General features: G+C 34.1%; 2 protein-coding genes across 3 annotated transcripts; one reads left to right on the top strand and one right to left on the bottom strand.

Annotated features, from left to right (window-relative positions):
• The first annotated feature begins 9,488 nt into the window (after nt 1-9,488).
• Nucleotides 9,489-17,013, top strand: LOC110671679 (transmembrane emp24 domain-containing protein p24beta2). 2 transcript variants are annotated; one of them, XM_021834213.2, is made up of 12 exons: nt 9,489-9,821; nt 9,979-10,297; nt 10,437-10,577; nt 10,663-10,794; nt 10,886-11,098; nt 11,184-11,411; nt 11,496-11,843; nt 11,983-12,477; nt 13,803-14,012; nt 15,590-15,776; nt 15,868-15,975; nt 16,676-17,013. In XM_021834213.2, exons 1-12 carry the CDS (start codon nt 9,529-9,531, stop codon nt 16,807-16,809), a joined length of 2,808 nt encoding a protein of 935 aa, XP_021689905.2. In that variant the 5' UTR covers nt 9,489-9,528; the 3' UTR covers nt 16,810-17,013. The 2 variants fall into 2 exon arrangements, with proteins under 2 accessions (XP_021689905.2, XP_021689904.2); XM_021834212.2 differs by lacking the exons at nt 9,489-9,821; nt 9,979-10,297; nt 10,437-10,577; ... (3 more) ...; nt 11,496-11,843; nt 11,983-12,477 and adding an exon at nt 13,149-13,420.
• Nucleotides 17,014-17,446: 433 nt separating this feature from the next.
• Nucleotides 17,447-19,759, bottom strand: LOC110671680 (protein NOI4). Its single transcript, XM_021834216.2, has 3 exons — nt 19,601-19,759; nt 18,172-18,351; nt 17,447-17,793 (listed from the first exon to the last, which is right to left on the bottom strand). The coding sequence occupies exons 1-3, from the start codon at nt 19,604-19,606 to the stop codon at nt 17,749-17,751; spliced, it is 231 nt and encodes a 76-aa protein (XP_021689908.2). The 5' UTR covers nt 19,607-19,759; the 3' UTR covers nt 17,447-17,748.
• Between the last annotated feature and the right edge of the window lie 905 nt (nt 19,760-20,664).

Raw genomic sequence — 20,664 nt, 5'->3', positions numbered from 1 at the left:
CCAATAATTGATGAAGATCATAGAAAGAGTACAGCAAGGTGAAGGTGGTGAGTTCGGGTTTGCCAATTATGGCGCCCTTATGCAAGGTTCTAGGATATGTGTGCCCGATGTGGACAATCTCAGAAATGAAATCATGCAAGAGGCACACTATACCTTGTACAGTGTCCACCCAGGCTCCACCAAGATGTACCATGATGTGAAGAATAGCTATTGGTGGAATAGCATGAAGAGAGACATAGCAGACTTTGTGTCCAAGTGCTTGACTTGTCAGAAGGTGAAGTTTGAACACCAGAGACCGTCTGGGAAGCTGCAGGAGCTCCCTATCCCAGAATGGAAGTGGGAAATGATCACTATGAATTTTGTGACTGGGTTGCCTCGTACCACGCGAGGATATGATTCCATATGGGTAATTGTAGACCGCTTAACCAAATCAGCTCACTTCTTGCCTGTGAAGACTACATATTCTGTGGCACAGTACGCCCGACTCTACATTCGAGAAATAGTCAGATTGCATGGAGTTCCAGCTTCCATAATATCTGACAGAGGGCCCCAGTTCACTTCTCGGTTTTGGAGAAAGTTGCAGGAGGCACTTGGCTCACAGTTGAACTTCAGTACGGCCTTCCACCCTCAGACCGACGGACAGTCCGAAAGGACAATCCAAACACTGGAAGACATGCTTCGCATGAGTGTTTTGGATTTTGGAGGTCAATGGGATGATCAGCTAGCTTTGGTGGAGTTTGCCTATAACAACAGCTATTATTCCAAAGATAGGGATGGCACCCTATGAGGCACTATATGGAAGAAAGTGTAGGTCTCCTCTGTGTTGGACGGAAATGGGAGAAGCGAAGGTGCATGATGTAGACCTAGTGCAGTACACTTCACAGATGGTTTCCTTAATCAGGGAACGATTGAAAACAGCTTTCAGTAGGCAGAAGAGTTATGCAGACCCCAGACGGCGGGATGTGGAGTTTGCAGTAGGTGACTATGTATTCCTGAAGGTTTCTCCAATGAAGGGAGTCATGAAATTTGAAAAGAAGGGCAAGTTGGCACCTCGGTATATCGGACCTTTTGAGGTTACGGATAGAGTTGGAGCAGTTGCCTACCGGTTGGAGCTACCACTCAACCTTTCTCACGTTCATCCCGTATTTCACATCTCCATGCTCAGGAAATACATTCCAGATCCTTCTCATGTACTACAACCAGATATAATAGAGCTAAAAGAGAACTTGACATTTGAGGAGCAACCTGTAGCCATAGTGGACTACCAAGTGAGACAGCTAAGATCCAAACAGATCCCTATGGTTAAGGTCTTGTGGAGGAGCCAGTCAGTGGAAGAGTGCACCTAGGAGTCAGAACGGGACATGCGTAGCAAGTACCCTTATCTGTTCAATATATAATCATGTGCTTTATTTTGCCTTGTGTAAAATTCGAGGACGAATTTTCTGTAAGGGGGGAAGAATGTAACACCCCAAAATTTTAAATTTTTTTTATTTTATGAGCACTTTTGGTATTTTAATTTTATTTAAATTTCAGGAATTTTTTTTTGAGATTTTTCGGATTTTAAATTTCCGAAAATATAAACTTCGATGATTTTTAAAAATTAATTTAAAGACCACGTGGCAAAACTAAAAATATATTTAGAGTCTACGAATTTTTCTGAGTTTTTTGGAATTTTTTCGAAATTTTTGGACATCGTTTTCGGTTCCGAGGTAGAGTAAAAATTCAAAATTTTGTATTTCGAATCGAACTGGCCGAATCGAACAGGACCGGATCGGACCGGTCGAATCGGACCGGCTCCCTCCCCTTTTTCTTCCTCCCGTGCGCGTCTCCTCCCCCTTCTCTCTTTCTCCCGTTTTCTCTCTCCTCCAGCCCCAGCCCGCCGGCCAACCACCTCCCCCGCCACCCCAGCTCACCGGCGCGCCGTCCCACCTCCTTCCCCCGGCTGGCCGCCGCCCCAAACGGCCGGAAAACGCGCACGAACTCCCCTCCCTCGCGCGCGCGATGTTTCGACTTCCCGGTCAAAATCCGGCCGATCCAGCCACCAATCGGACCGGGTCTTGTGTCTAAAATCATCTATTCGTCGAGAGCTTTCCATAGACACCAAGAACGCCGAAATCCATCGAGCCGTTTGTCCAATTTTTACCTGGGAAGTTTTAGCCCATTTTGATTTTCGGGCTAGATTTCTCGCAAACCGTGAATCCCACTAGAAAACTGAGAGTACCAGAGCGCTCCACTCGTCGAGAGCTTCGCGGCGACATAAATTTTGAATTTTTCTGACACCGTTTTTCGGTGGGCCCCACGGAACTTCGCAGTGTTTTTCTGAGCATTAAATGAGCTTAGAAAATTCTGAAAAATTTATGTACTAACCCCCGTGTTGTGGGCTTCGTGTAGGTATCCTCAATTCGCTAAAATTCGACAGTTGATCGGGTCTGCAAATTTCGTGCCAGACAGACCCGTTACCGGAAAAGTCTCCGAATTGGACCGAGGTTTTGGCTACCCCCAATTGTCAGACATCCCGAGCGCGTTCCCGAAGTCGGAATCGGCAAAGGTAAACCCGAACCTTGCTTTTTCGTAATTTTCTAGTGCTTAAATAGGATTAAAAATTCATAAAATATTCGTGATAGCTCAGAAAATTTTGATTCTTTTTGCAATAGCCTAGTAATATTGCTAAGGACCGCGGGGCAAAGTTTTAGAATTTTTAGAGCTTGTTTGGGTAGTTTTTGCAAAAATGATCAATTATAAGGACTAAATTGAAATTTTACATATTGTGATGGATGACTGATTTGATGGGCCCAGGAGGGGCTGTGTGATGTGATTGAGTTGTGGATATATGGATTGTGAATATAGAAGTGTGTTTTGAGCCATTTTGCAGGTTGGGTAGGTCCTAGGTATAGGGGAGACTCTGCCGGATTTTCGGCACGACTTAGGACGTCTTTGGTCTTTTCTTGATTGTATTGAGTCATTTGTATTAAATAATTGTAATGTAATTGTCAGGTGAGCCGGGACAACCTTCTTCCTCCGCCCAGCCGCCACAGTGACCGTTGTCAAGTCTGTGAGTAAAATATTAATTTTAATTGTAATTTCACTATTATTATATGTTCAAGCATGCCCATGCATCACTTATATGCATATATCTATGTAGATAAACTTTAGGCACGATTTATGTTGCATTCATAACTGTGAAAGTGCCATGTATGTTGCTGTGGTAATTTGGAGCAGTGTGCGTGCGTTGGCGTGCGTGTGATGTGGTGTGGACTATGGATAGGACGGGTAGTCACGGCTTGAGATCTTTGCTGGGGCCCGATCCTTCGGGAGGTAGTCACGGCTTGAGTTCTTCGTTGGGACCCCCGATTTGGTTTATTAAGCGAAAGTCCGGCTTGAGTTCTTCGCTGGCACCAGGTTGGATTTAAGAGAGCTGTATAGGGGATCAGCTCCCATATGTTATGATTGATATCACTGGGTGTGTGAGTGCTCCAAATTACCTTTTGATGTTATGATGTGAAAATGTTGTTGATGTTGCATTTCACTCTACAGGGTGCATTAGTTTTAGATAGTTATAGAGATTATGGTTAAAATTGATATTTTACTCTCTGAATCGAACGCTCACTCCTGTTCAATAATTTTTTCAGGCTACAGGAGGATTTTATTGTGGTTAACCTGCTTTTCTCCTTCACAGGTTGTTTGTCAATATTTGTGTAATTTTATTTACTCCTAGAATTTTCGCATGTGTTAGGAGTATTTATTTGATTTTGATCTGTAATATTATTACCATGTTAGACCTGTAAACGTATGATGATATGCATGTTTGATGGACTGGATGAGGGAGCCGAGCTCCCATATGTTTTTATGATGATATGAGTATGTGGAGGGTGAGCTGAGCTCCCCAATTGAGTATTTACTGTGTTTACAGGTCGGGTGAGTCAAAAACTCCCCGTTGGTAGATCCATTTTATGGCCGGACTATGTCCGGTTGATTTCTTGAAATTGAGCCCAAATGGGCCTTAGAGTTGGGTTAAGTGAATAGTTAGGCTTACTACGGGCCTCAGGGGCTTTAGGCTGGCCCAGATTGAAACTGTAATAGTTTATTTATTTTGAAATTGTAAACTTATTATTTATGTATGTGTGGATACATGGGATAGGTATTTATCTTAGATGAGGGAACTGAGCTCCCATTTGATTAAATTGCTATGTTGAGGATTGTGAGGGTGAGCTAAGCTCCCCAAATTGATATATTTTATAATTATAGGTCGGGTGAGCTAAAAACTTTCCATTGGATAGTCTAACTTATAGCTAGACTCTATCTATTTGTCTTCTTGAAATTAGACTACAGTAATGAGCCTTAGGTTTATGTTAGAAATAGTTAAGCTTACTATAAGCTTTGGGGCCTTATGTTGACTCAAGTCCTAGTGCCGGTTCAATCCATAATTTGGGTCGTGACAATATTTATTCTATTTTTTATAAGTAAATTTATTTATTTATTCTCATACTTAAGTTAATTTAAAATTAAATTATATCGTGATTATGTAACAGTCGGGCTCCAACCACTAGAGGAATTGTTCGCTTTGGTCGTAAGCCTCACAATTTTGTCCCATAGGTGGAATGGAGAACTTCCCAAGAGGTCACCCATCCTAGGATTTTTCTCAAGCAAGCACGTTTAACCCTGAAGTTCTTCCAACTCTCCAGGCCATTCCACCAAAAGGCGCCTCTAGTGATTAGTTTCCCCATTTTATATATCATTACTTGTTGAACCCAAGACTATCTCCGTGCTTTGCCGATGTGGGATTTGCCTAAGGGACCTTTCTCCTCCCCTTTTTGAGACTCAGCGTCCTCGCTGAGGTTTACCCCACTATCGCCTAAGAGGACACGCTAGCGGCTCTGATATCACTACTGGTCCGGATAATTAAGGGGATTAGAATCACATTTAAGACACCAAGATAAGCCTTGAAGGAAAATAAATAGTGACTACCTGATAGGTAAGTATAAATAAGAAAAACAGAGCATAAAAGGTTAAATAAGCTGGGAGTCACAGCGATGGCTAACCTTCCCGGGAAGTGACTGTGAGGTCAGTCTAAACTCTAATTTCGAATCGAAAATTGTGACATCGCGGTCCTAAGGACTATTGTGAACACAGTGGAAAAGAGAAAATTACAGAAAAGAATTGTTAAGTAGGTCAAATAATTAGGTCAGGAATCTGAAAGAAATATTGAATAACTTGCAAACCGGATTAAACCAGCTAGGGATAATCTGGTCAATTCACCCCTAGAGCTGACTCCTGACCTAACTGTCCAATAAAATCGGAGAAATAAAAATTTCAGAATTGAGAATTAAATTAAAGAAACTATTAAAAAATAAAGGAAAAAGAAAAAGAAATTGAAAAAGCTTTATTGCATCATGTGGATGACATCATTTGTGATGTTAAAATTAATTTTATTTTCTCACCAATTTTGACCAAGTCAAAATATGTATAAAAGACATAAAAATACACAAAAAATTAAAAAGAAAAACTATTCACTCTCTCTCCCTATCCAGCCGGCCGAATGTGCCCACCCCTCACCACTATTGATGGCCACCATTGATGAAGGAATCAAGCTTGCATAATTTGATTCTAGCTTTCCCAATTGAACCCTAAACCCTTAAAAGCTTATAATCTACACTGGAGAAGGAGATTGAAGAGGAAAGAAAGAAGAAAAGAGAGGAGAAATTGATTGATTAAAGTTCAAAATAAAGGTAAGCAGTTTAATTTGAAATTTTAGTTTGATGCACATGTATTAAGTTAATTTAACTTAGTTTGTCACTTAAATTTAAACAAAAACAACTATGGGATTAATATGGAATTCGGCCAGCCATAGGTGGGGTTTGATTTGAATGAATTTGATACATTTCAATAGTTGTTCAGGTTGAATTATGTATGTAGACTATGGATATACACTTTGATTTCATTAGATTTTAAACTTATGTAATTAGGGTTCTTGAACATTTTGAAAATTGGAGAAAAATTAGAGAAATTGGTCAATTGATGCAATTGACCTTAGTTGAGTTGAGAAATGGTCAATTGGGTCCATTTGTAGTGTGTGTGAATTGGTAGAACCAAATTGTAATTTAGATTGGTTAGTATTTATATTCTGGCAGCTTGACCTAGGTTCTTTTCAGGGATCAAAACTAAAAATTTACCAATCCAATTGGTGGGAAGCCAATTGGGAATGAAAACAGACATATAATGGCACACTTTTCATACAGGAATCATGCACAGAAAATGACCATAACATAGTGAATAATTAGGTCAAACTCTGGTGTTGTGCACTGCCACTGTACCAAAATGACCAAATGAACAGTGTAGCCATAACTTGGGCTATACAAGTTCAAATGATCTGATTTTTGTGGCATTGGAAAGGTATGACATATACTACAACTTTTATGAAGAACACCAACCTAAATTATATCCATAACCAAATCATTTTGTCACCCAAAGTTAATGGTCCAAAACTGTCAGAACCAAATTAGTTGCCCAGAAGTTCTGGGTAGACCAATATGGCCAGCCATGTTCAAATGGCCATAACTTGGGCTACAAAACTCCAAATGGAGTGATTTAAAAAGGAAATTAAAACTAAGACGATAAGGAATAAGTTTTATGAAGAACACTTTGTCAAATTCCCACAGTAACATGATCAATGGAATAGTACAAAAACATGACATTAAATCTAGAAATTTTGAAATTGTACTTAAGAGACCTAAAATTTGAATAAATAATCAAAACCAACAAATTAGGTACCCAAAATATGGTATGTGAGTGTCATTGGATTTCCCATGCCTATTAAGCATAAGAAAGTCAACATTTTAACTTGAATAGTAATCCCGAAATGAAAATTTTCAATAGCGTTAGTTTAAGCATATTGGGGCTAGAATTGAGCATATATGAATTAATTATTAGATTTATTGTGAGATAAGATACTGAAACACTATCAATTGTGTGTTTCAGCTGAAAAAAACCTGGAAGGGACAAAGGACTGAGTCAAAGCCTAAAGGTGACTCACGTCAGGTTTGTGCACAATAAATTTATGTAATTGTTTTCCAATTGAAAATTTGAATTGCTATGTTTTATCAAATCGCTGTATTATTTATGAATTGTGTTGCTACTTTGTGATTGCAAAAATGACTTTGGAAATTATTTAGGATCTCTCATCAATTATTGGAAATAATTATTTTAAATTGATTTTGGATTTACACTTAGCATGACAGTATCATATTATTTCTGCTCCATTTATGGGGTTGAGATCGTTAATTTTCCTCCTTCTCTGGCTTACCAGCTGAGGTCGAGATCAAATGAGTACTCATTAGCTAGCTAGTCACCTCCCTCATTGATTTCGGTTAGTGAGGTTGTAGATCGCTTTGTCGTAGTGTACAACACGGAAATTTTGTGTCATGACTTAAGTTGTGTATGGATTGGCAACACTGTGTTTATTAAATTGTTTGATCAAAATTGTGTTAAAATACGCTTTAAAAAAAATTATGGAATATGATTGTGAAATTTTTTAACTGTGAATTGTTCATAAATATTTTATATTATGCCTTTACATTTTATTGTGCACTACTGAGTATTTTTATACTCAGCGATAGCTCATTTTGCTGTTGCAGATAGAGGCAAGGAAAAAGCAGCAAAGTGAGTTGCTGATTGTGGAGACTACCCAGAGACTTTTGTACTGATTTTTTATTATACCCTTGTAACTTCTTGATGTAAATAATTTTATAGTCATATGTACTTTTGTAATTGAGCAGTTGTACAGTTAATATGTAATAATATGGTCTTTTGGCCTTTTATGTCTGTGAACTAAATTGTGAATGTAATCAAATATTTTAAATGCATGGTGTATAACTTATTTTGGAAAATTTGGGATGATAATCTTATTTTGAATTATGGAGATGGATGTGAATTGTGTTGATTGAGTGATTTGGTGATTGAGATTTGATGAAGTTATTATTGGAAGTGTATTTCCACAGGTAAAATTTTTGTTTTTTCTCAATTACTGTCGGTATTCTGCCGAAATTTTTTCAGAATTTGCGGAAAAATAGAAATGAACGAAAATTTTAACTAGCTTTTAATCTTCTATTAAATGTTTTTTATTACCTGTTAGAAATGCTCACACACTTTCAAAAAGTAAGAAAATGGTTTTAAATTCCCTTATAGTGTACTTAATGAGTTATTGGTATGTGAAGTTCGATAGTTCATTAGGTATACTATGGGATCATGTTATGCCTTACAGAGGAGTAAAGTGTGACACATTAAATATATTTTTGATAATATCATAATAAAATGTTGAGCAAATATAATTTATTATTTGAAAAAAAAAATTAATATACTTTTTAATGATTTTAATAATAAATATACTTATAAACTGTTTCTTACAAATATGTTAATCGTTTATTAGCTACTTATAAATATTTTAACCAAACACATTACTATTTTAAAATTTTAAATGCTTATAAAGTCAAATTAACTTAGAAATTAAGTCAAACATCCTCTAAAATATTTTTAAAGCTTATAAGCATAAAAAATAAGATGAGAAAAAGAGTTTTCATTTTGATGCCTGAGAGTTAGTTCGATAAAATGTTTTGCTAATTTATTCTTATTTAATTTTATAATTTAACTATATATCCTTATTATATTTATTTTCATATTCAGATTAAAAAATTACACAATAATTTAAATAAATTATTTATATTAATTTAATAAATTTAAATATTATTTTTCATTAATTTTAATAAAATATTTATCTATAATATATTTTTTAATTTAAAGTTAAATTATATTTTAATATAATTAAAAATATATTATATTATATTATAATAAAATATTGAATTAATATAATTTATTATTTAAAAAAATAATTTAGCCAAATTTTAATTATTTTAATAATAATATAATGATTAGCTATTTTTTTTATCAAACATGTCAACTGCTTATAACTATTTACAAACATGTAATTATTTAAAATTTTAAATCTTTATAAACTCAAATTAATATATAATATTAAATTAATTTATAAATATAAATTAATCTTCATAAGTTAAGTCATATACTTTTTAAATATATATATTTTATATATTTATATTTTGATTCTATGATAAATTACGTTTACATAAAATTTTTATATTTTTAAATAGAAAGAGAACTTTAGAATTTGCTTAAATAATTAAGAGGCAAAGTGGATAAATTATTCACATTCACTCAGCTTTATTAATTATTTTATTTTAATTATTATATTTTAATTTATTTTAATAAAATTATTTTTTTATTAGTCGTTACCCAGATTAAAACCTGATAGAATTTTTAGTAAAATTATTATGTACTTAACTTTAAATTATAAAAAAAAATTACATTTTGTCGGTCACATTAAATTTTTTTAAATTTATGGATAGATAATTTGTATTGACTTTTGTGTAGCGTTACAGTAAAAATAAGAAATAATCTACTTTAATTTCTTCAAACAAATGTTAGAAATTTGTAGGCCGCTTTGACAGAGAGTGAATAGAGATGGGTTCGCAAGGCGGTAGAGATGAAGAAGAGGAAGCCCTTCCTCTTTTTCAGAGGCAGCAAGCCAAGGGAAGGGTTGCCTATAGGGTCTTTGCATCCACGATATTTGTGGGCATATGCTTGATTTGGATACACAGGTTCTTATACATCCCAATGGTAGGGGAAGATGGAAGGTGGGTTTGGGTTGGCATGTTCATGGCTGAGCTTTGCTTCAGTTTCTTCTGGGTTTGCACTCAGTCTCTTCGATGGAACCTCACTCTTCTTTATCCCTTCAAACACAGTCTCTCACTGAGGTTTGTTCATTTTCTAGTTTAAAACAATATTTTAAAATTTTCGTAAGTGGCTTACTATTGAATCAACAATATATATATGCTGTTGGTGGCCTTAGGCCCTTATTCCATTTTATCCTACATGTTAATTTCTACTTCATGCATCGTCTGCAAGTTACAGGTATGAAGACAAATTACCAGGAATTGATATTTTCGTGTGCACGGCAGACCCCATCATAGAGCCACCGACTCTGGTGATCAACACAATTTTGTCAGCAATGTCATACAATTATCCGAGTGAAAAATTAGCTGTTTATCTCTCTGATGATGGCGGCTCCGACTTGACTTTCTATGCTTTCCTTGAGGCCTCTCACTTTGCCAAATATTGGATACCATTCTGCAAGAAAAACGACATCGAACCAATGTCCCCCGAAGCCTACTTCGCACACAATTCTAATGTACAAGACATTACATATGCTCAAGAATGGTCAGTTGTTAAGGTAACTTGAAGCAATGATCATTACACTCATGCTCATTGGTCAGCTAATCTTTTTTTCTCTTTATTTTAAGTTCAATTTTATCATTCAATGTATGAACACTACATTTTAATTTTCTTTTTCTTCTTTCTTGTATATAAAGAATTTGTATGAAGAAATGAAGGAACGGATTGAATCAACTATGGAAAGAGGTAACATTTCAAAAGAAATAAGGGTCAAACACAAAGGATTTTCAGAATGGAACTGTAATGTAACAAAGAAAGATCATCAGTCTATTGTGCAGGTAAAGTTTTAATTTGTCACATATATGATTAGTTTTTTTGTTTTCGTTTAATTAGTGCAAGTAATTAACGATTCAGTTTAAGCAGATTGTTCTTGATGGAAGGGATGAAACTGCTGTGGACAACAATGGGTACCGATTGCCAACACTTGTGTACGTGGCAAGAGAGAAAAGACCCCAATATCCTCATCACTTCAAAGCTGGAGCCATGAATGCTTTGGTTATATAGTCCTTCCAAATTTTTGTTATCAAAACTAAGAATTTTATTTTTTCATTGGGTTTCTTCATGAATAATTCAATTATATATGCAGATAAGAGTTGCGTCAGAGATAAGCAATGGACCCATCATTCTCAACCTAGATTGTGATATGTATGTGAATGATTCAGATGCAATTAGAGAAGCTCTCTGTTTCTTCATGGATGAGGAGAAAGGCCATGAAATTGCTTATGTGCAACATCCTCAAAACTTCAATAATATCACCAAGAATGACCTCTATGCAAATTCATTTAATGTTTTTAATAAGGTAAATCTTTATAAACATTCTTGGAATTTGTTTTAGATTTGTGGGGTCTTTCAATGGACTGATATTCTGCTTGTTATATTTGAAGGTTGAGCTTGTTGGCATGTGTGGATATGATTCAGCATTTTACTTGGGCACTGGATGCTTCCATAGAAGAGAGAGTCTCTGTGGAAAGAATTACTCTGAGGATAATAAATTGAGATTGGACATTAAAGATGCTAAAAAGAATGATAAAAGGACTGTTAATGAACTTGAAGAAGCTTCAAAAATTGTTGCTAGTTGCAGCTATGATAAGGACACTCAATGGGGCAAAGAGGTGTCTCTCTTTTCTTTTTTATTAATGTGAAGTTTTGCTAGTAGTCATGAAGATGATCATAAATTCATAATCCTGCACTTGCAGATGGGATTGGTGTATGGGTGTCCAGTTGAAGACAATATTACTGGCTTGAAAATCCAATGCAGGGGATGGAAATCAGTTTATTATTGTCCAAATAAAGAAGCCTTCTTGGGTGTAGCTCCTAATACCTTAGAAGTGGCCTTGATTCAACACAGGAGGTGGGCTGAAGGATTTTTTCAGATTTTCTTATCCAAATATTGCCCCTTTATATATGGGCATGGCAAGATAAAACTTGGTGCCCAAATGGGATATTGTGCGAATCTGTTATGGGCTCCTATGTCTTTGCCTACACTATACTATGTGATTATTCCTCCTCTTTGCCTGCTTCATGGCATTCCCTTATTCCCTCAGGTACACTCTCTCAACTTTTCCTCACTTGATATCTCCTCTTGCATATTGATTTGTTGCAAATGAAAATTTTACAATGGTTAACGATTCAAAATGCGCACTCGCAGACTTAGCCTTAAGTGAATCTTTTAAAATGTCTCAGGCGTCAAGCCAATGGTTTCTACCATACGCATATGTTTTCATATCCAAGAATGCATACAGCATCGTGGAGACCTGGGTTTGTGGTGGGACGATTAAAGCTTGGTGGAACTCGCAAAGGATGTGGGTGATTCGAAGAACAACAGCGTATTTTCTTGCTTTCATTGATACCACTATCAAACAATTACGCTTATCGCAAACAGCTTTCGCCATTACACCAAAGGTAGTGACAGATGATGTGTTGAAGAGGTACGAGAAAGAGGTCATGGAGTTCGGAAGCTCAACCACAGAGGTCACCATTATAGCAACTCTAGCGATGCTAAACCTTCTCAGTTTTGTTGGGGCAATAATGAAGAGGATTATTGCTTCAGAGATAGATTTCAATACTACAGAAATGTTGATCCCTCAGGTTATTCTCTGCGTACTTGTGATTATGGTTAACTTGCCGGTGTACCAAGCTCTCTTCTCCCGCAATGATGAGGGACGCATACCACAAGGTGTTATGTTTAAATCCATAGTTTTAGCTTCACTGACATGCATGGTGCCCATAAATTAAGAGGATTATTTAATATACTCGATTATGCCATTACTTAGCCTAATGACTTAGTAATTGGTGTTAATAGCTGTGGAATTTTTTTTTAATGATTTTTATGCTTTGAGGGTCTGTCTGCAATGGTGTTAATCTATCTGATCCACCTTTTAATTTGTTCAAGCAAGACGTGATTTGATTTGGAAATTATTGACTAGAGGAAAAATTGCTTATTTAATTTTTTAAGTTAGCTCTAATTAATAAATTTCATTAAAAATTTATTAAATTACTCCCTTTATTTATTTTTATTTATTACATTTAAAATTTATATTATAATAAAAAAATAATTAAATAATTTTATTTTTATAAAAACATACTAATAATTATCTAAATTACTTTTTATTGTACTTAATTATTCATTATATAAATATTTATTGTATTTAATATAAATAATTATTAAAATTAAAAAAATATTTAATACTCTTTAATTATATATAATTTAAAAAAATTTAAATATGAATAGAGAGAGTATTTAATTATAATAATTTTATAAGTTTATAAGATAAATTAAAAAAAATTAAAATATAAATTATTTTAAAAAAGCCTAAATTTTACCTTTTTAAAATTTTTTTTCAGATACATTAGATTTTTACCAAAATAAAAATCCCAAGGGGCTTCAGTGTCCACGATTCATTCGCTGCCGGTCTACCTTGGTCCTATCGCTGGCCAGAAAGATCTACTACACGTGGAGCCAAATCAACATGCCACGTCCGATAAATATAGTTGTATTGAAGCGCAGAGTATCGGAGCCCATTACGACAAAACACAGCGCACCAACCCAAAGTCGCGAAGTCTCATTTTCAAGTTGGAGTTATATGATAAGTTATTGAGGCTTTCAAAGGCAACATCAAAGGTAATTTCTTTTCTCCTTTTTTTTTTTCTTTTAATTTTTTTTTTCTTTTGTTTCTCCATTCAAAATATTTGTTTATATGAACTCTTTTTTCTCGATTTGATTAATGCATAGCTTGATGGGAAATGGAGGAAAATTTTGATTCTTTTTTGTTTTTTCAATTTTTGAAGATTGAAAACAGAAAACCCCTTTTAATTTTATGGCAAATTGAAGCTTTAGATATTTGATCTTTCTTTTCCCTTGCATTCCTGAACTAATTAACGGGCAGAGCGTCTAATCAATTTTAGAACTATATATAATTGTGGAATTAACCCTTGTGTTTGGGTAACTTGATTGACTATTTCATTTTGTTACTTGGAAATGATGTTGCCTTTGCATTCTACAGATGGGAATAAGGCTTAAGGAACTTTATGCTGTTCTATTGTTGGCACTTTTGTCGAGCCCCCAAGCAGTGTTTGGGATTAGATTTGTGATTGATAGGGAAGAATGCTTCTCTCATGATGTTAAATATGAGGGCGATACAGTTCATGTTTCTTTTGTTGTCATCAAGGCTGATTCATCTTGGCATTATACCAATGATGGTGTTGATCTTGTGGTAAATTTCATCATTAAGTTCTATCATTCTTTTTTAGCGTTTTTGTGTTTACTTAAATTTCAAGTTTAATATTGTTAGCATAAGCATACATGAAATATTTGAAGTTCATTATCAAATGTATGATATCATTTTGTTATTCCGAGACAGTATGTACCTGTAGAACACTATTGTGTTTTCCCTCTGTAGTGCAATCTGATTGGTCATGAAACTATATTGGACTTCTGGGTAAAACTGTCAATGTCATGAGTTGACTTGAGCTCAGCTTGACCATACTTTGGCTTGAGCTCACCTGAAGCATATTTATTTTTATGTTTTTCGTTAAACTTTTTTTTTTTTTCCCTTAAAATGTAATTGTTAAGCCCATTTTCTTATTGACAACAGGTTCTTTTGGACCGCAATCTTATAATTGGAGAAGCAACAAAATAGTGACACTTAGATCTTTAAGTAATTATCAAAACATTTATATAGCAAGTAAAACACCATGTTAGTAGAAGAGAATAAAGTGAACACTAGATATGCATTATACGGCATCCTTGGTTCATCTATTGGGTTTAAGATTTAATAGTTTTCCTTTATAATGTATATAAATTAATGATGGATATTATATATGTGATTTGCCTTTAGGCGTGGCTGAGTTTAAATGATTGGCTTACCTCAGCCAAGTTCAACCCAATTTTTATATTATCTCATTTTCCTGACCAAATTCAACCTAGCTTGACCTCTTATGAAGCTTAGGATAAAATTTTCAGGCAAAACAAATCAATTTTGTGCTTGTTAATCCCAATTGACTGTCCTAGTTCTAGCCATTTCTGCCTCTAGTCATTTTGGGTCACAAGCATCCGTTTCTTTTTTAATCTTCTTTCCCCTTCCCCAGCCTCTTTTCTTTCTTCATTGGTGCCATTCACAGTTTTAGAGGCAAAGCATACATTTGAGAAATATTTCATATTTTCATTACAGTTCTGTGTAGTCTGAAGTATAAAATGGTTCATCAGTCATTATAATCTGAAATGGAAACTAAGTTGAGAATTATATTGTTTTATATGGTTACGTTCAAGATTTAGAATGGTTGAAGTTATCATGTTGGAATCGAAATAGCAATAGTTATCAATCTGATTTGGAGATTTTTGCCCTCTTTTTGTCCTCTGTCCTTAGTTTCACTTATATCTACTTTGCTATTGTCTTGTTCTTCTTCTTCTTCTTCATCTTTTTATTTACTTTTTTCTATGATACTTGTAGTCACACCTCTTATTTTAATCTTCTAGAGACCAAAAGCGTAAGGTGTTTGAAAAGAAATTTTCTATTTGGAATTCCAGTTTTGTACCTTACAATAGATCATGGTGGTGAAATTGATATATAATGAATGTGCAAATGATCCAGAAAATCCAAGCGATGGTCTTTTTTAATTTTTGGCCAAGTTTATTAATTATATCATCAAGTATGCAATGGGCATAATTAATAGGATATTGCATATGGTTGAGGAGATAATTTATAGACTTGGTTCCATTAGTCCTTAGTGTGCTGTCTATTATTCCAACCAGACATGCCTATAGTGTTTCAACTTTTTTTGAAATTGTCAGGTAAAGGGACCTAATGGTGATCAAATCCAGGATATTCGTGACAAGATAAGTGATAAGTTTGAGTTCATGGCTCATCAAAGAGGAGTCCACAGTTTTTGTTTCACTAACAAGTCTCCTTACCATGAAACCATTGACTTTGATGTACATGTTGGCCATTTTTCATACTATGATGAGCATGCAAAAGATGGTAAGCAATAATATTTTATTCTTTTTTTCCCCTTACTTGAGTCCTTGAGAATAAAGAGGCCAAATTAATGTGGTTGTCTTGATATTTGCAGAGCATTTTAAACCTTTGTTAGATCAGATTTGGAAGCTAGAGGAGGCTCTTTACAACATTCAATTTGAACAGCATTGGCTGGAGGCTCAGACTGAACGTCAGGCAATAGGTCTGTTCTGGATCTTTCATATGCAGTATTTTAATTTGAGATGAATGTTCTTGCTGTTTGCTTTTTTCCTTTTTGATTCATTACACTATACTAGGAACAACTTTTTTTCTTGAATTTTGTAAGTAGGAAACTGAAACTTGACCTTGAACCTAGCTCATGCTAAATTCTCTTAGAAACTCTTCTAGCTCTTAATTACGTGGAAGTTAATACGTAATAGTCATGTACAAATGAACTGGTGCTATTCAATAGTCATGTTAATTTTGCATTGTCGGGTCAACTTGAACTTAATTTTAGTGCAAATGAATCCTGGACAGAAGATTTATCCAACACTTTCAGCTAAATGGGACAGTCAAATTCTCAGGTTACTTGGCCAACTGTTATTTTGATCTGTTTAACTAGAAATGCATGTGAGTAACTTGTTTGAGATATTAAACTGAAAAGCCAATACTGTTGTCCTGTGGCCATTATATACATGATTGCTAAATGACAAATTCTAATAGTCCATTTGTTCAATTCTCAACACTTTTCCAGTTTCCACCCTTTAATTTAGTTGAAAGGAAATACCACCAACGAATAAGATAAGCCCTGGATTGTCAGCATTACATAAGATTCTCTAAGCTTATCTTTGGCCTAGTAGGCAAATAAATGTAGCCGCTCTTATCAATCTTTTCACTGAAATTCTTTTTGGTTGTTGCTGCAGTAAATGAAGCAATGGGCCGAAGGGCCATTCACAAAGCCTTCTATGAATCTGCAGCGCTTATTGTTGCTAGCATTCTGCAAGTTTACCTTCTCCGCCGCCTGTTTGAACGAAAGCTTGGGATGTCCAGAGTTTAAATACTGCTGCAGAATAGTTTGAAGTATCATGCAAAAGTTTTCTCATCAGACTTTTATTTCTTTCCTAATTGCTTAGGGGAAAAGGACATGTATAGAATTAGGTACCAGTTTGACAACACATTATTGAATTACAAAAAGAATGTTTTGTTGATTTGCCGTGTAACCTATGAGAATTATTCAAAGAAAGCTACCGTTCTATCAGTCTTTTAACGACCCTTTTTTTCTTCCGCTCAAATTATCTCAAAGGATCCCTGCAAATTGTACTGTGTTGGATCGTGAGTAGTTCATTCATTGATTTCATTTATAAAGTTGTATTTTCTATGATTTTTAATTTTCTTTCTTTATATTTATTTTTTCAACCATTAAATTAAAATTTATCAATTTATTTAGAAGTAATTATTGATGAAAGTAAATTTCACTTTATAAAAAGCACGGTTATGATAAAATTTCTTGAACTTGCCCTTTATTTTAACTAATTTAACCCTTCTCTCTCGCACACACATGGCTAGGTCTCGATCTCTCTCCTCTCAACCCACAGGTAATAATCTTTTCCTCCACCTTGACTTGAATGTCATTATAGCATTTACAGGCTGCTTTACTGTTCTGTGCATATTGAAGAGCTTTCCTTGGCAAGAAATTTGAAAATGTGTTTTTCACAAACACAGCCCATTTACCAATACAACAGAAGAAACAAAATGTCAAAAGCTCCACAGCTCGTCACATGAGAAAAGTTAAAAATTAGAAAAACTGATCAGTGCAACTCTGATGAATGCAATAAATGTGTATTTGCTCTTTTCCCCACAATTGTCTTTTAACATAACAAACTCCAGCAGGATTCATCACCGCTCTACAGCTTCTATCTTCTTTAACAAATATATAGTGGGGGCACTCACAGATGAAATTACTCCTCCATTGAAGCTCTTACGCGGGAAGGGCAGGTCAAGATTCTGTGGTTGGGCTCTGGATACAGCAAAACCATTTTTTCTGAAAACCAATGAATTATCTGTGTCAGAACGAAATATAACACCCATGAATTTCTGGGCTTAAAAGACCATAGCCACCAATCAAAGAGATTTTTACATTCTGGTGATTTAAAAGGTCCATTTCCAGTCATCAGGATCACTTTCACTACAAGGATATACATTACCAAAAGCAAAGATGACACTTTACTCGAATTCATAGGGTTAGAATCAGTAAAATTAAAAGTTGATGCATGAATAGCAAGCTAACTCCAATTGTTGCACAATTAACACACTGCTCCTAATTTTTTAGTGAATGTGCATATGCACCTGAGTTTCAAGTTGAGTTGCAAAGATAAAGACCATTTATGTGATGACTCGTGAGTATCCAAGAATTTATAACCTGAGGCTTTCCAGGATCTACTGCAGGCTTAATATGAGGATCAACCTTCACAGGTGACTCAGGTTTGCCGACCGTCTTCTTCTCATCCCTAGCCTTGTTAAATATCACAGTAAATCCCTCAGCTGAAGCAGGATCATTGACATCCCATTCGCCAAATTTTGGCAATGGCCGACCTGTATCCTGTTTGAGAAGTAGGACAAGTAAAGAGTTACCATCAAGATTCTCAAAACTGTATAAGGCCAAGTGCAGCAATATAAATATAAAATGTCATAAGCTCTGTCTAGTTCTAGTTCACCTATAATACCATTGACTAAATTTAAAAATATGAACCACTAAACTGTCTCTGTGATCCAACAATAAGTCTCAGGAAAAGAAGTAATAAATTAACCCAACCACCAAAAATATCACAAATAACATATCAAATGTTCCACTCTGTGAATAATCAACTATCAATTAATCTAATAACCATTACATATGGAGGAGAAAAATCTTTAGCATTATTGCATTTTTTAAAACCTCGCCATGAACATAACTGCATAAGCAATCCTTCAACACAACTTAGGAACCATAGACTTAGATGGCAAAGTTGTGTATCCAATGCTAGTATGCATCATCTCCAAGGAGATCATCTTCATTTTATGATTAATAACAAATAAAAACTATGATATCAATGGATGGAATGTTGCCTGATACGGTAAATAGGCATACTAATTTTCAATGAGGAGACAAAAAATTTACCATTTATAATTTCTCAAATATGATGCTTTATTCATTCATAGACTTTAATTTCTCAATTATGTTCTCAAAAAAAAAAAAAAATGATTTCACTTTCTTGCTAAGTAATTACACACTTTCTTCCATTATATACACTACCATTTTCCTATGGAACTTTTAGTTGCAGCTTGAACATTCTTAATTGCTACTAACACCAAGGCTCTAATAGCAGTAAAAACATGTTCAATATCACAAAATTATCTCATAAATAGGCTTTTTCATGTTCCATTGAGCAAACATTCGGCCTTCTCCACTACGAAGCTATTTTTGTGAACATCGAAAATTGCTTTTGCACACCCAACAAAATAAAGAAATCAAACTTCAGCAACCTTCAATAAATTCGGTGAGTTGTTTCCATAAAAGAACATCTTAGTGAGAGAGATTTTTTTTTTTTTTTTTTTTGGGGGGGGGGGGGGTGTGTGGCGGAGCAAACGCAAAATTTCAAGTAAATTGATCAAATCATGTGCACTCCATAAACAAAAGAAGCTACCCAAAGATCAAATCAGTACAATTAGAATCTTATTCAAAAAACCCAGTATGTGAAATCATCAACAAAAAACCAAAGCACCAAAATCTAAACCAGATCAATGAAAAATTTGACCCAAAGATCAAAACAATATATATACAAACACACAAATAGAGAAGGGTAACATACCGACATGAATTCTAGCGATAGAAGTCTTTCTGGGAAAAGGAAATGAGTAATCGGAGGGAGAGAGAGAGAGAGAGAGAATTCCTTTGAACACTTTAACGAGAGTGAGAATTGGGCCAGAAACGATCCTAACTGTACTCCAGAATTATTTAAAGGGGGTTGTTATTTTTTGACGGCAACGGAAGGTCAAAAGTAGCCGTTAGTTTATCGTCAGCAATGGCGGGACAAGAGTCAAGTCTCATGGAGTCATGGGTGGACAGTTAACGGAACATAGGTGAACTGGCAAACGTCGTAATTCGGAGAAAGATGTTGGGCTACACAGACGCATTGAATCGATTAATTTGCTGGCAGTTTCTACAATTTTGGGGTTCATCTTTTTATCTGTAGCTAGTATAGTGTTTTTTTATGGGTAATTTATAATTTTTTATTTAATTTTTAATTATATTTTAAATAAAATAAATAGTTATTAAATTAATTTTAAATTAAAATTTTTTATTTAATTTAATTTAAATAAATTTTTATCAGTTATAATAATAAATTTTTAATTAATTTATAATATAATTAATTAAAATACTTATTTAATTTTTTGTATACATATATTAATAATAATTTTTATGATTATTTCATTGAAAATATAATAAAAGTATTTTATTAAAAAATGAATAAATTTTATGAAATTTTATATTTTATTTCATAATTCATATAAATTGATATTTATTTTTTATAAATTACAAAAAAATATATTAGATTGACGAGAAAATAATATTATTTTTTTGTTATTAATATAAAAAATATTAAATTGCTAATAATAGATTGAATTATTTAATTTTAATAATAATAAAAATATATAACATTATTATTAATTAAAACAACATTCTATTATATTATTTTTTAAATATACTATATCTACGTGCAAATTTTTTTATTAATCTGATATATTTTTTATAAAATATTTCTTTGATAAAAATGATTATCACTTTATAAAATTTTATAATATAAAATAAATATATTTCATAAAAATTAAAATTTTAAAATGTTCTCTTTTCTATTAATATAATGATATTAAA

This window comes from Hevea brasiliensis, chromosome 15 (genome assembly GCF_030052815.1).
Source record: "Hevea brasiliensis isolate MT/VB/25A 57/8 chromosome 15, ASM3005281v1, whole genome shotgun sequence".
Taxonomy (NCBI): Eukaryota; Viridiplantae; Streptophyta; class Magnoliopsida; order Malpighiales; family Euphorbiaceae; genus Hevea; species Hevea brasiliensis.
Note: the sequence above shows the minus strand (reverse complement) of the source record. Positions and strands in the feature narration are given on the sequence as shown.

Coding starts and splice junctions, on each gene's coding strand:
- LOC110671679 (XM_021834213.2), top strand. CDS start 9,529: ATGGGTTCGCAAGGCGGTAGAGATGAAGAAGAGGAAGCCCTTCCTCTT. Junction 10,795..10,885: donor CTGGAGCCATGAATGCTTTG/GTTATATAGTCC, acceptor TTATATATGCAG/ATAAGAGTTGCGTCAGAGAT. Junction 12,478..13,802: donor AGGGACGCATACCACAAGGT/GTTATGTTTAAA, acceptor TGCATTCTACAG/ATGGGAATAAGGCTTAAGGA.
- LOC110671680 (XM_021834216.2), bottom strand. Junction 17,794..18,171: donor TAGATCCTGGAAAGCCTCAG/GTTATAAATTCT, acceptor ATTGGTTTTCAG/AAAAAATGGTTTTGCTGTAT.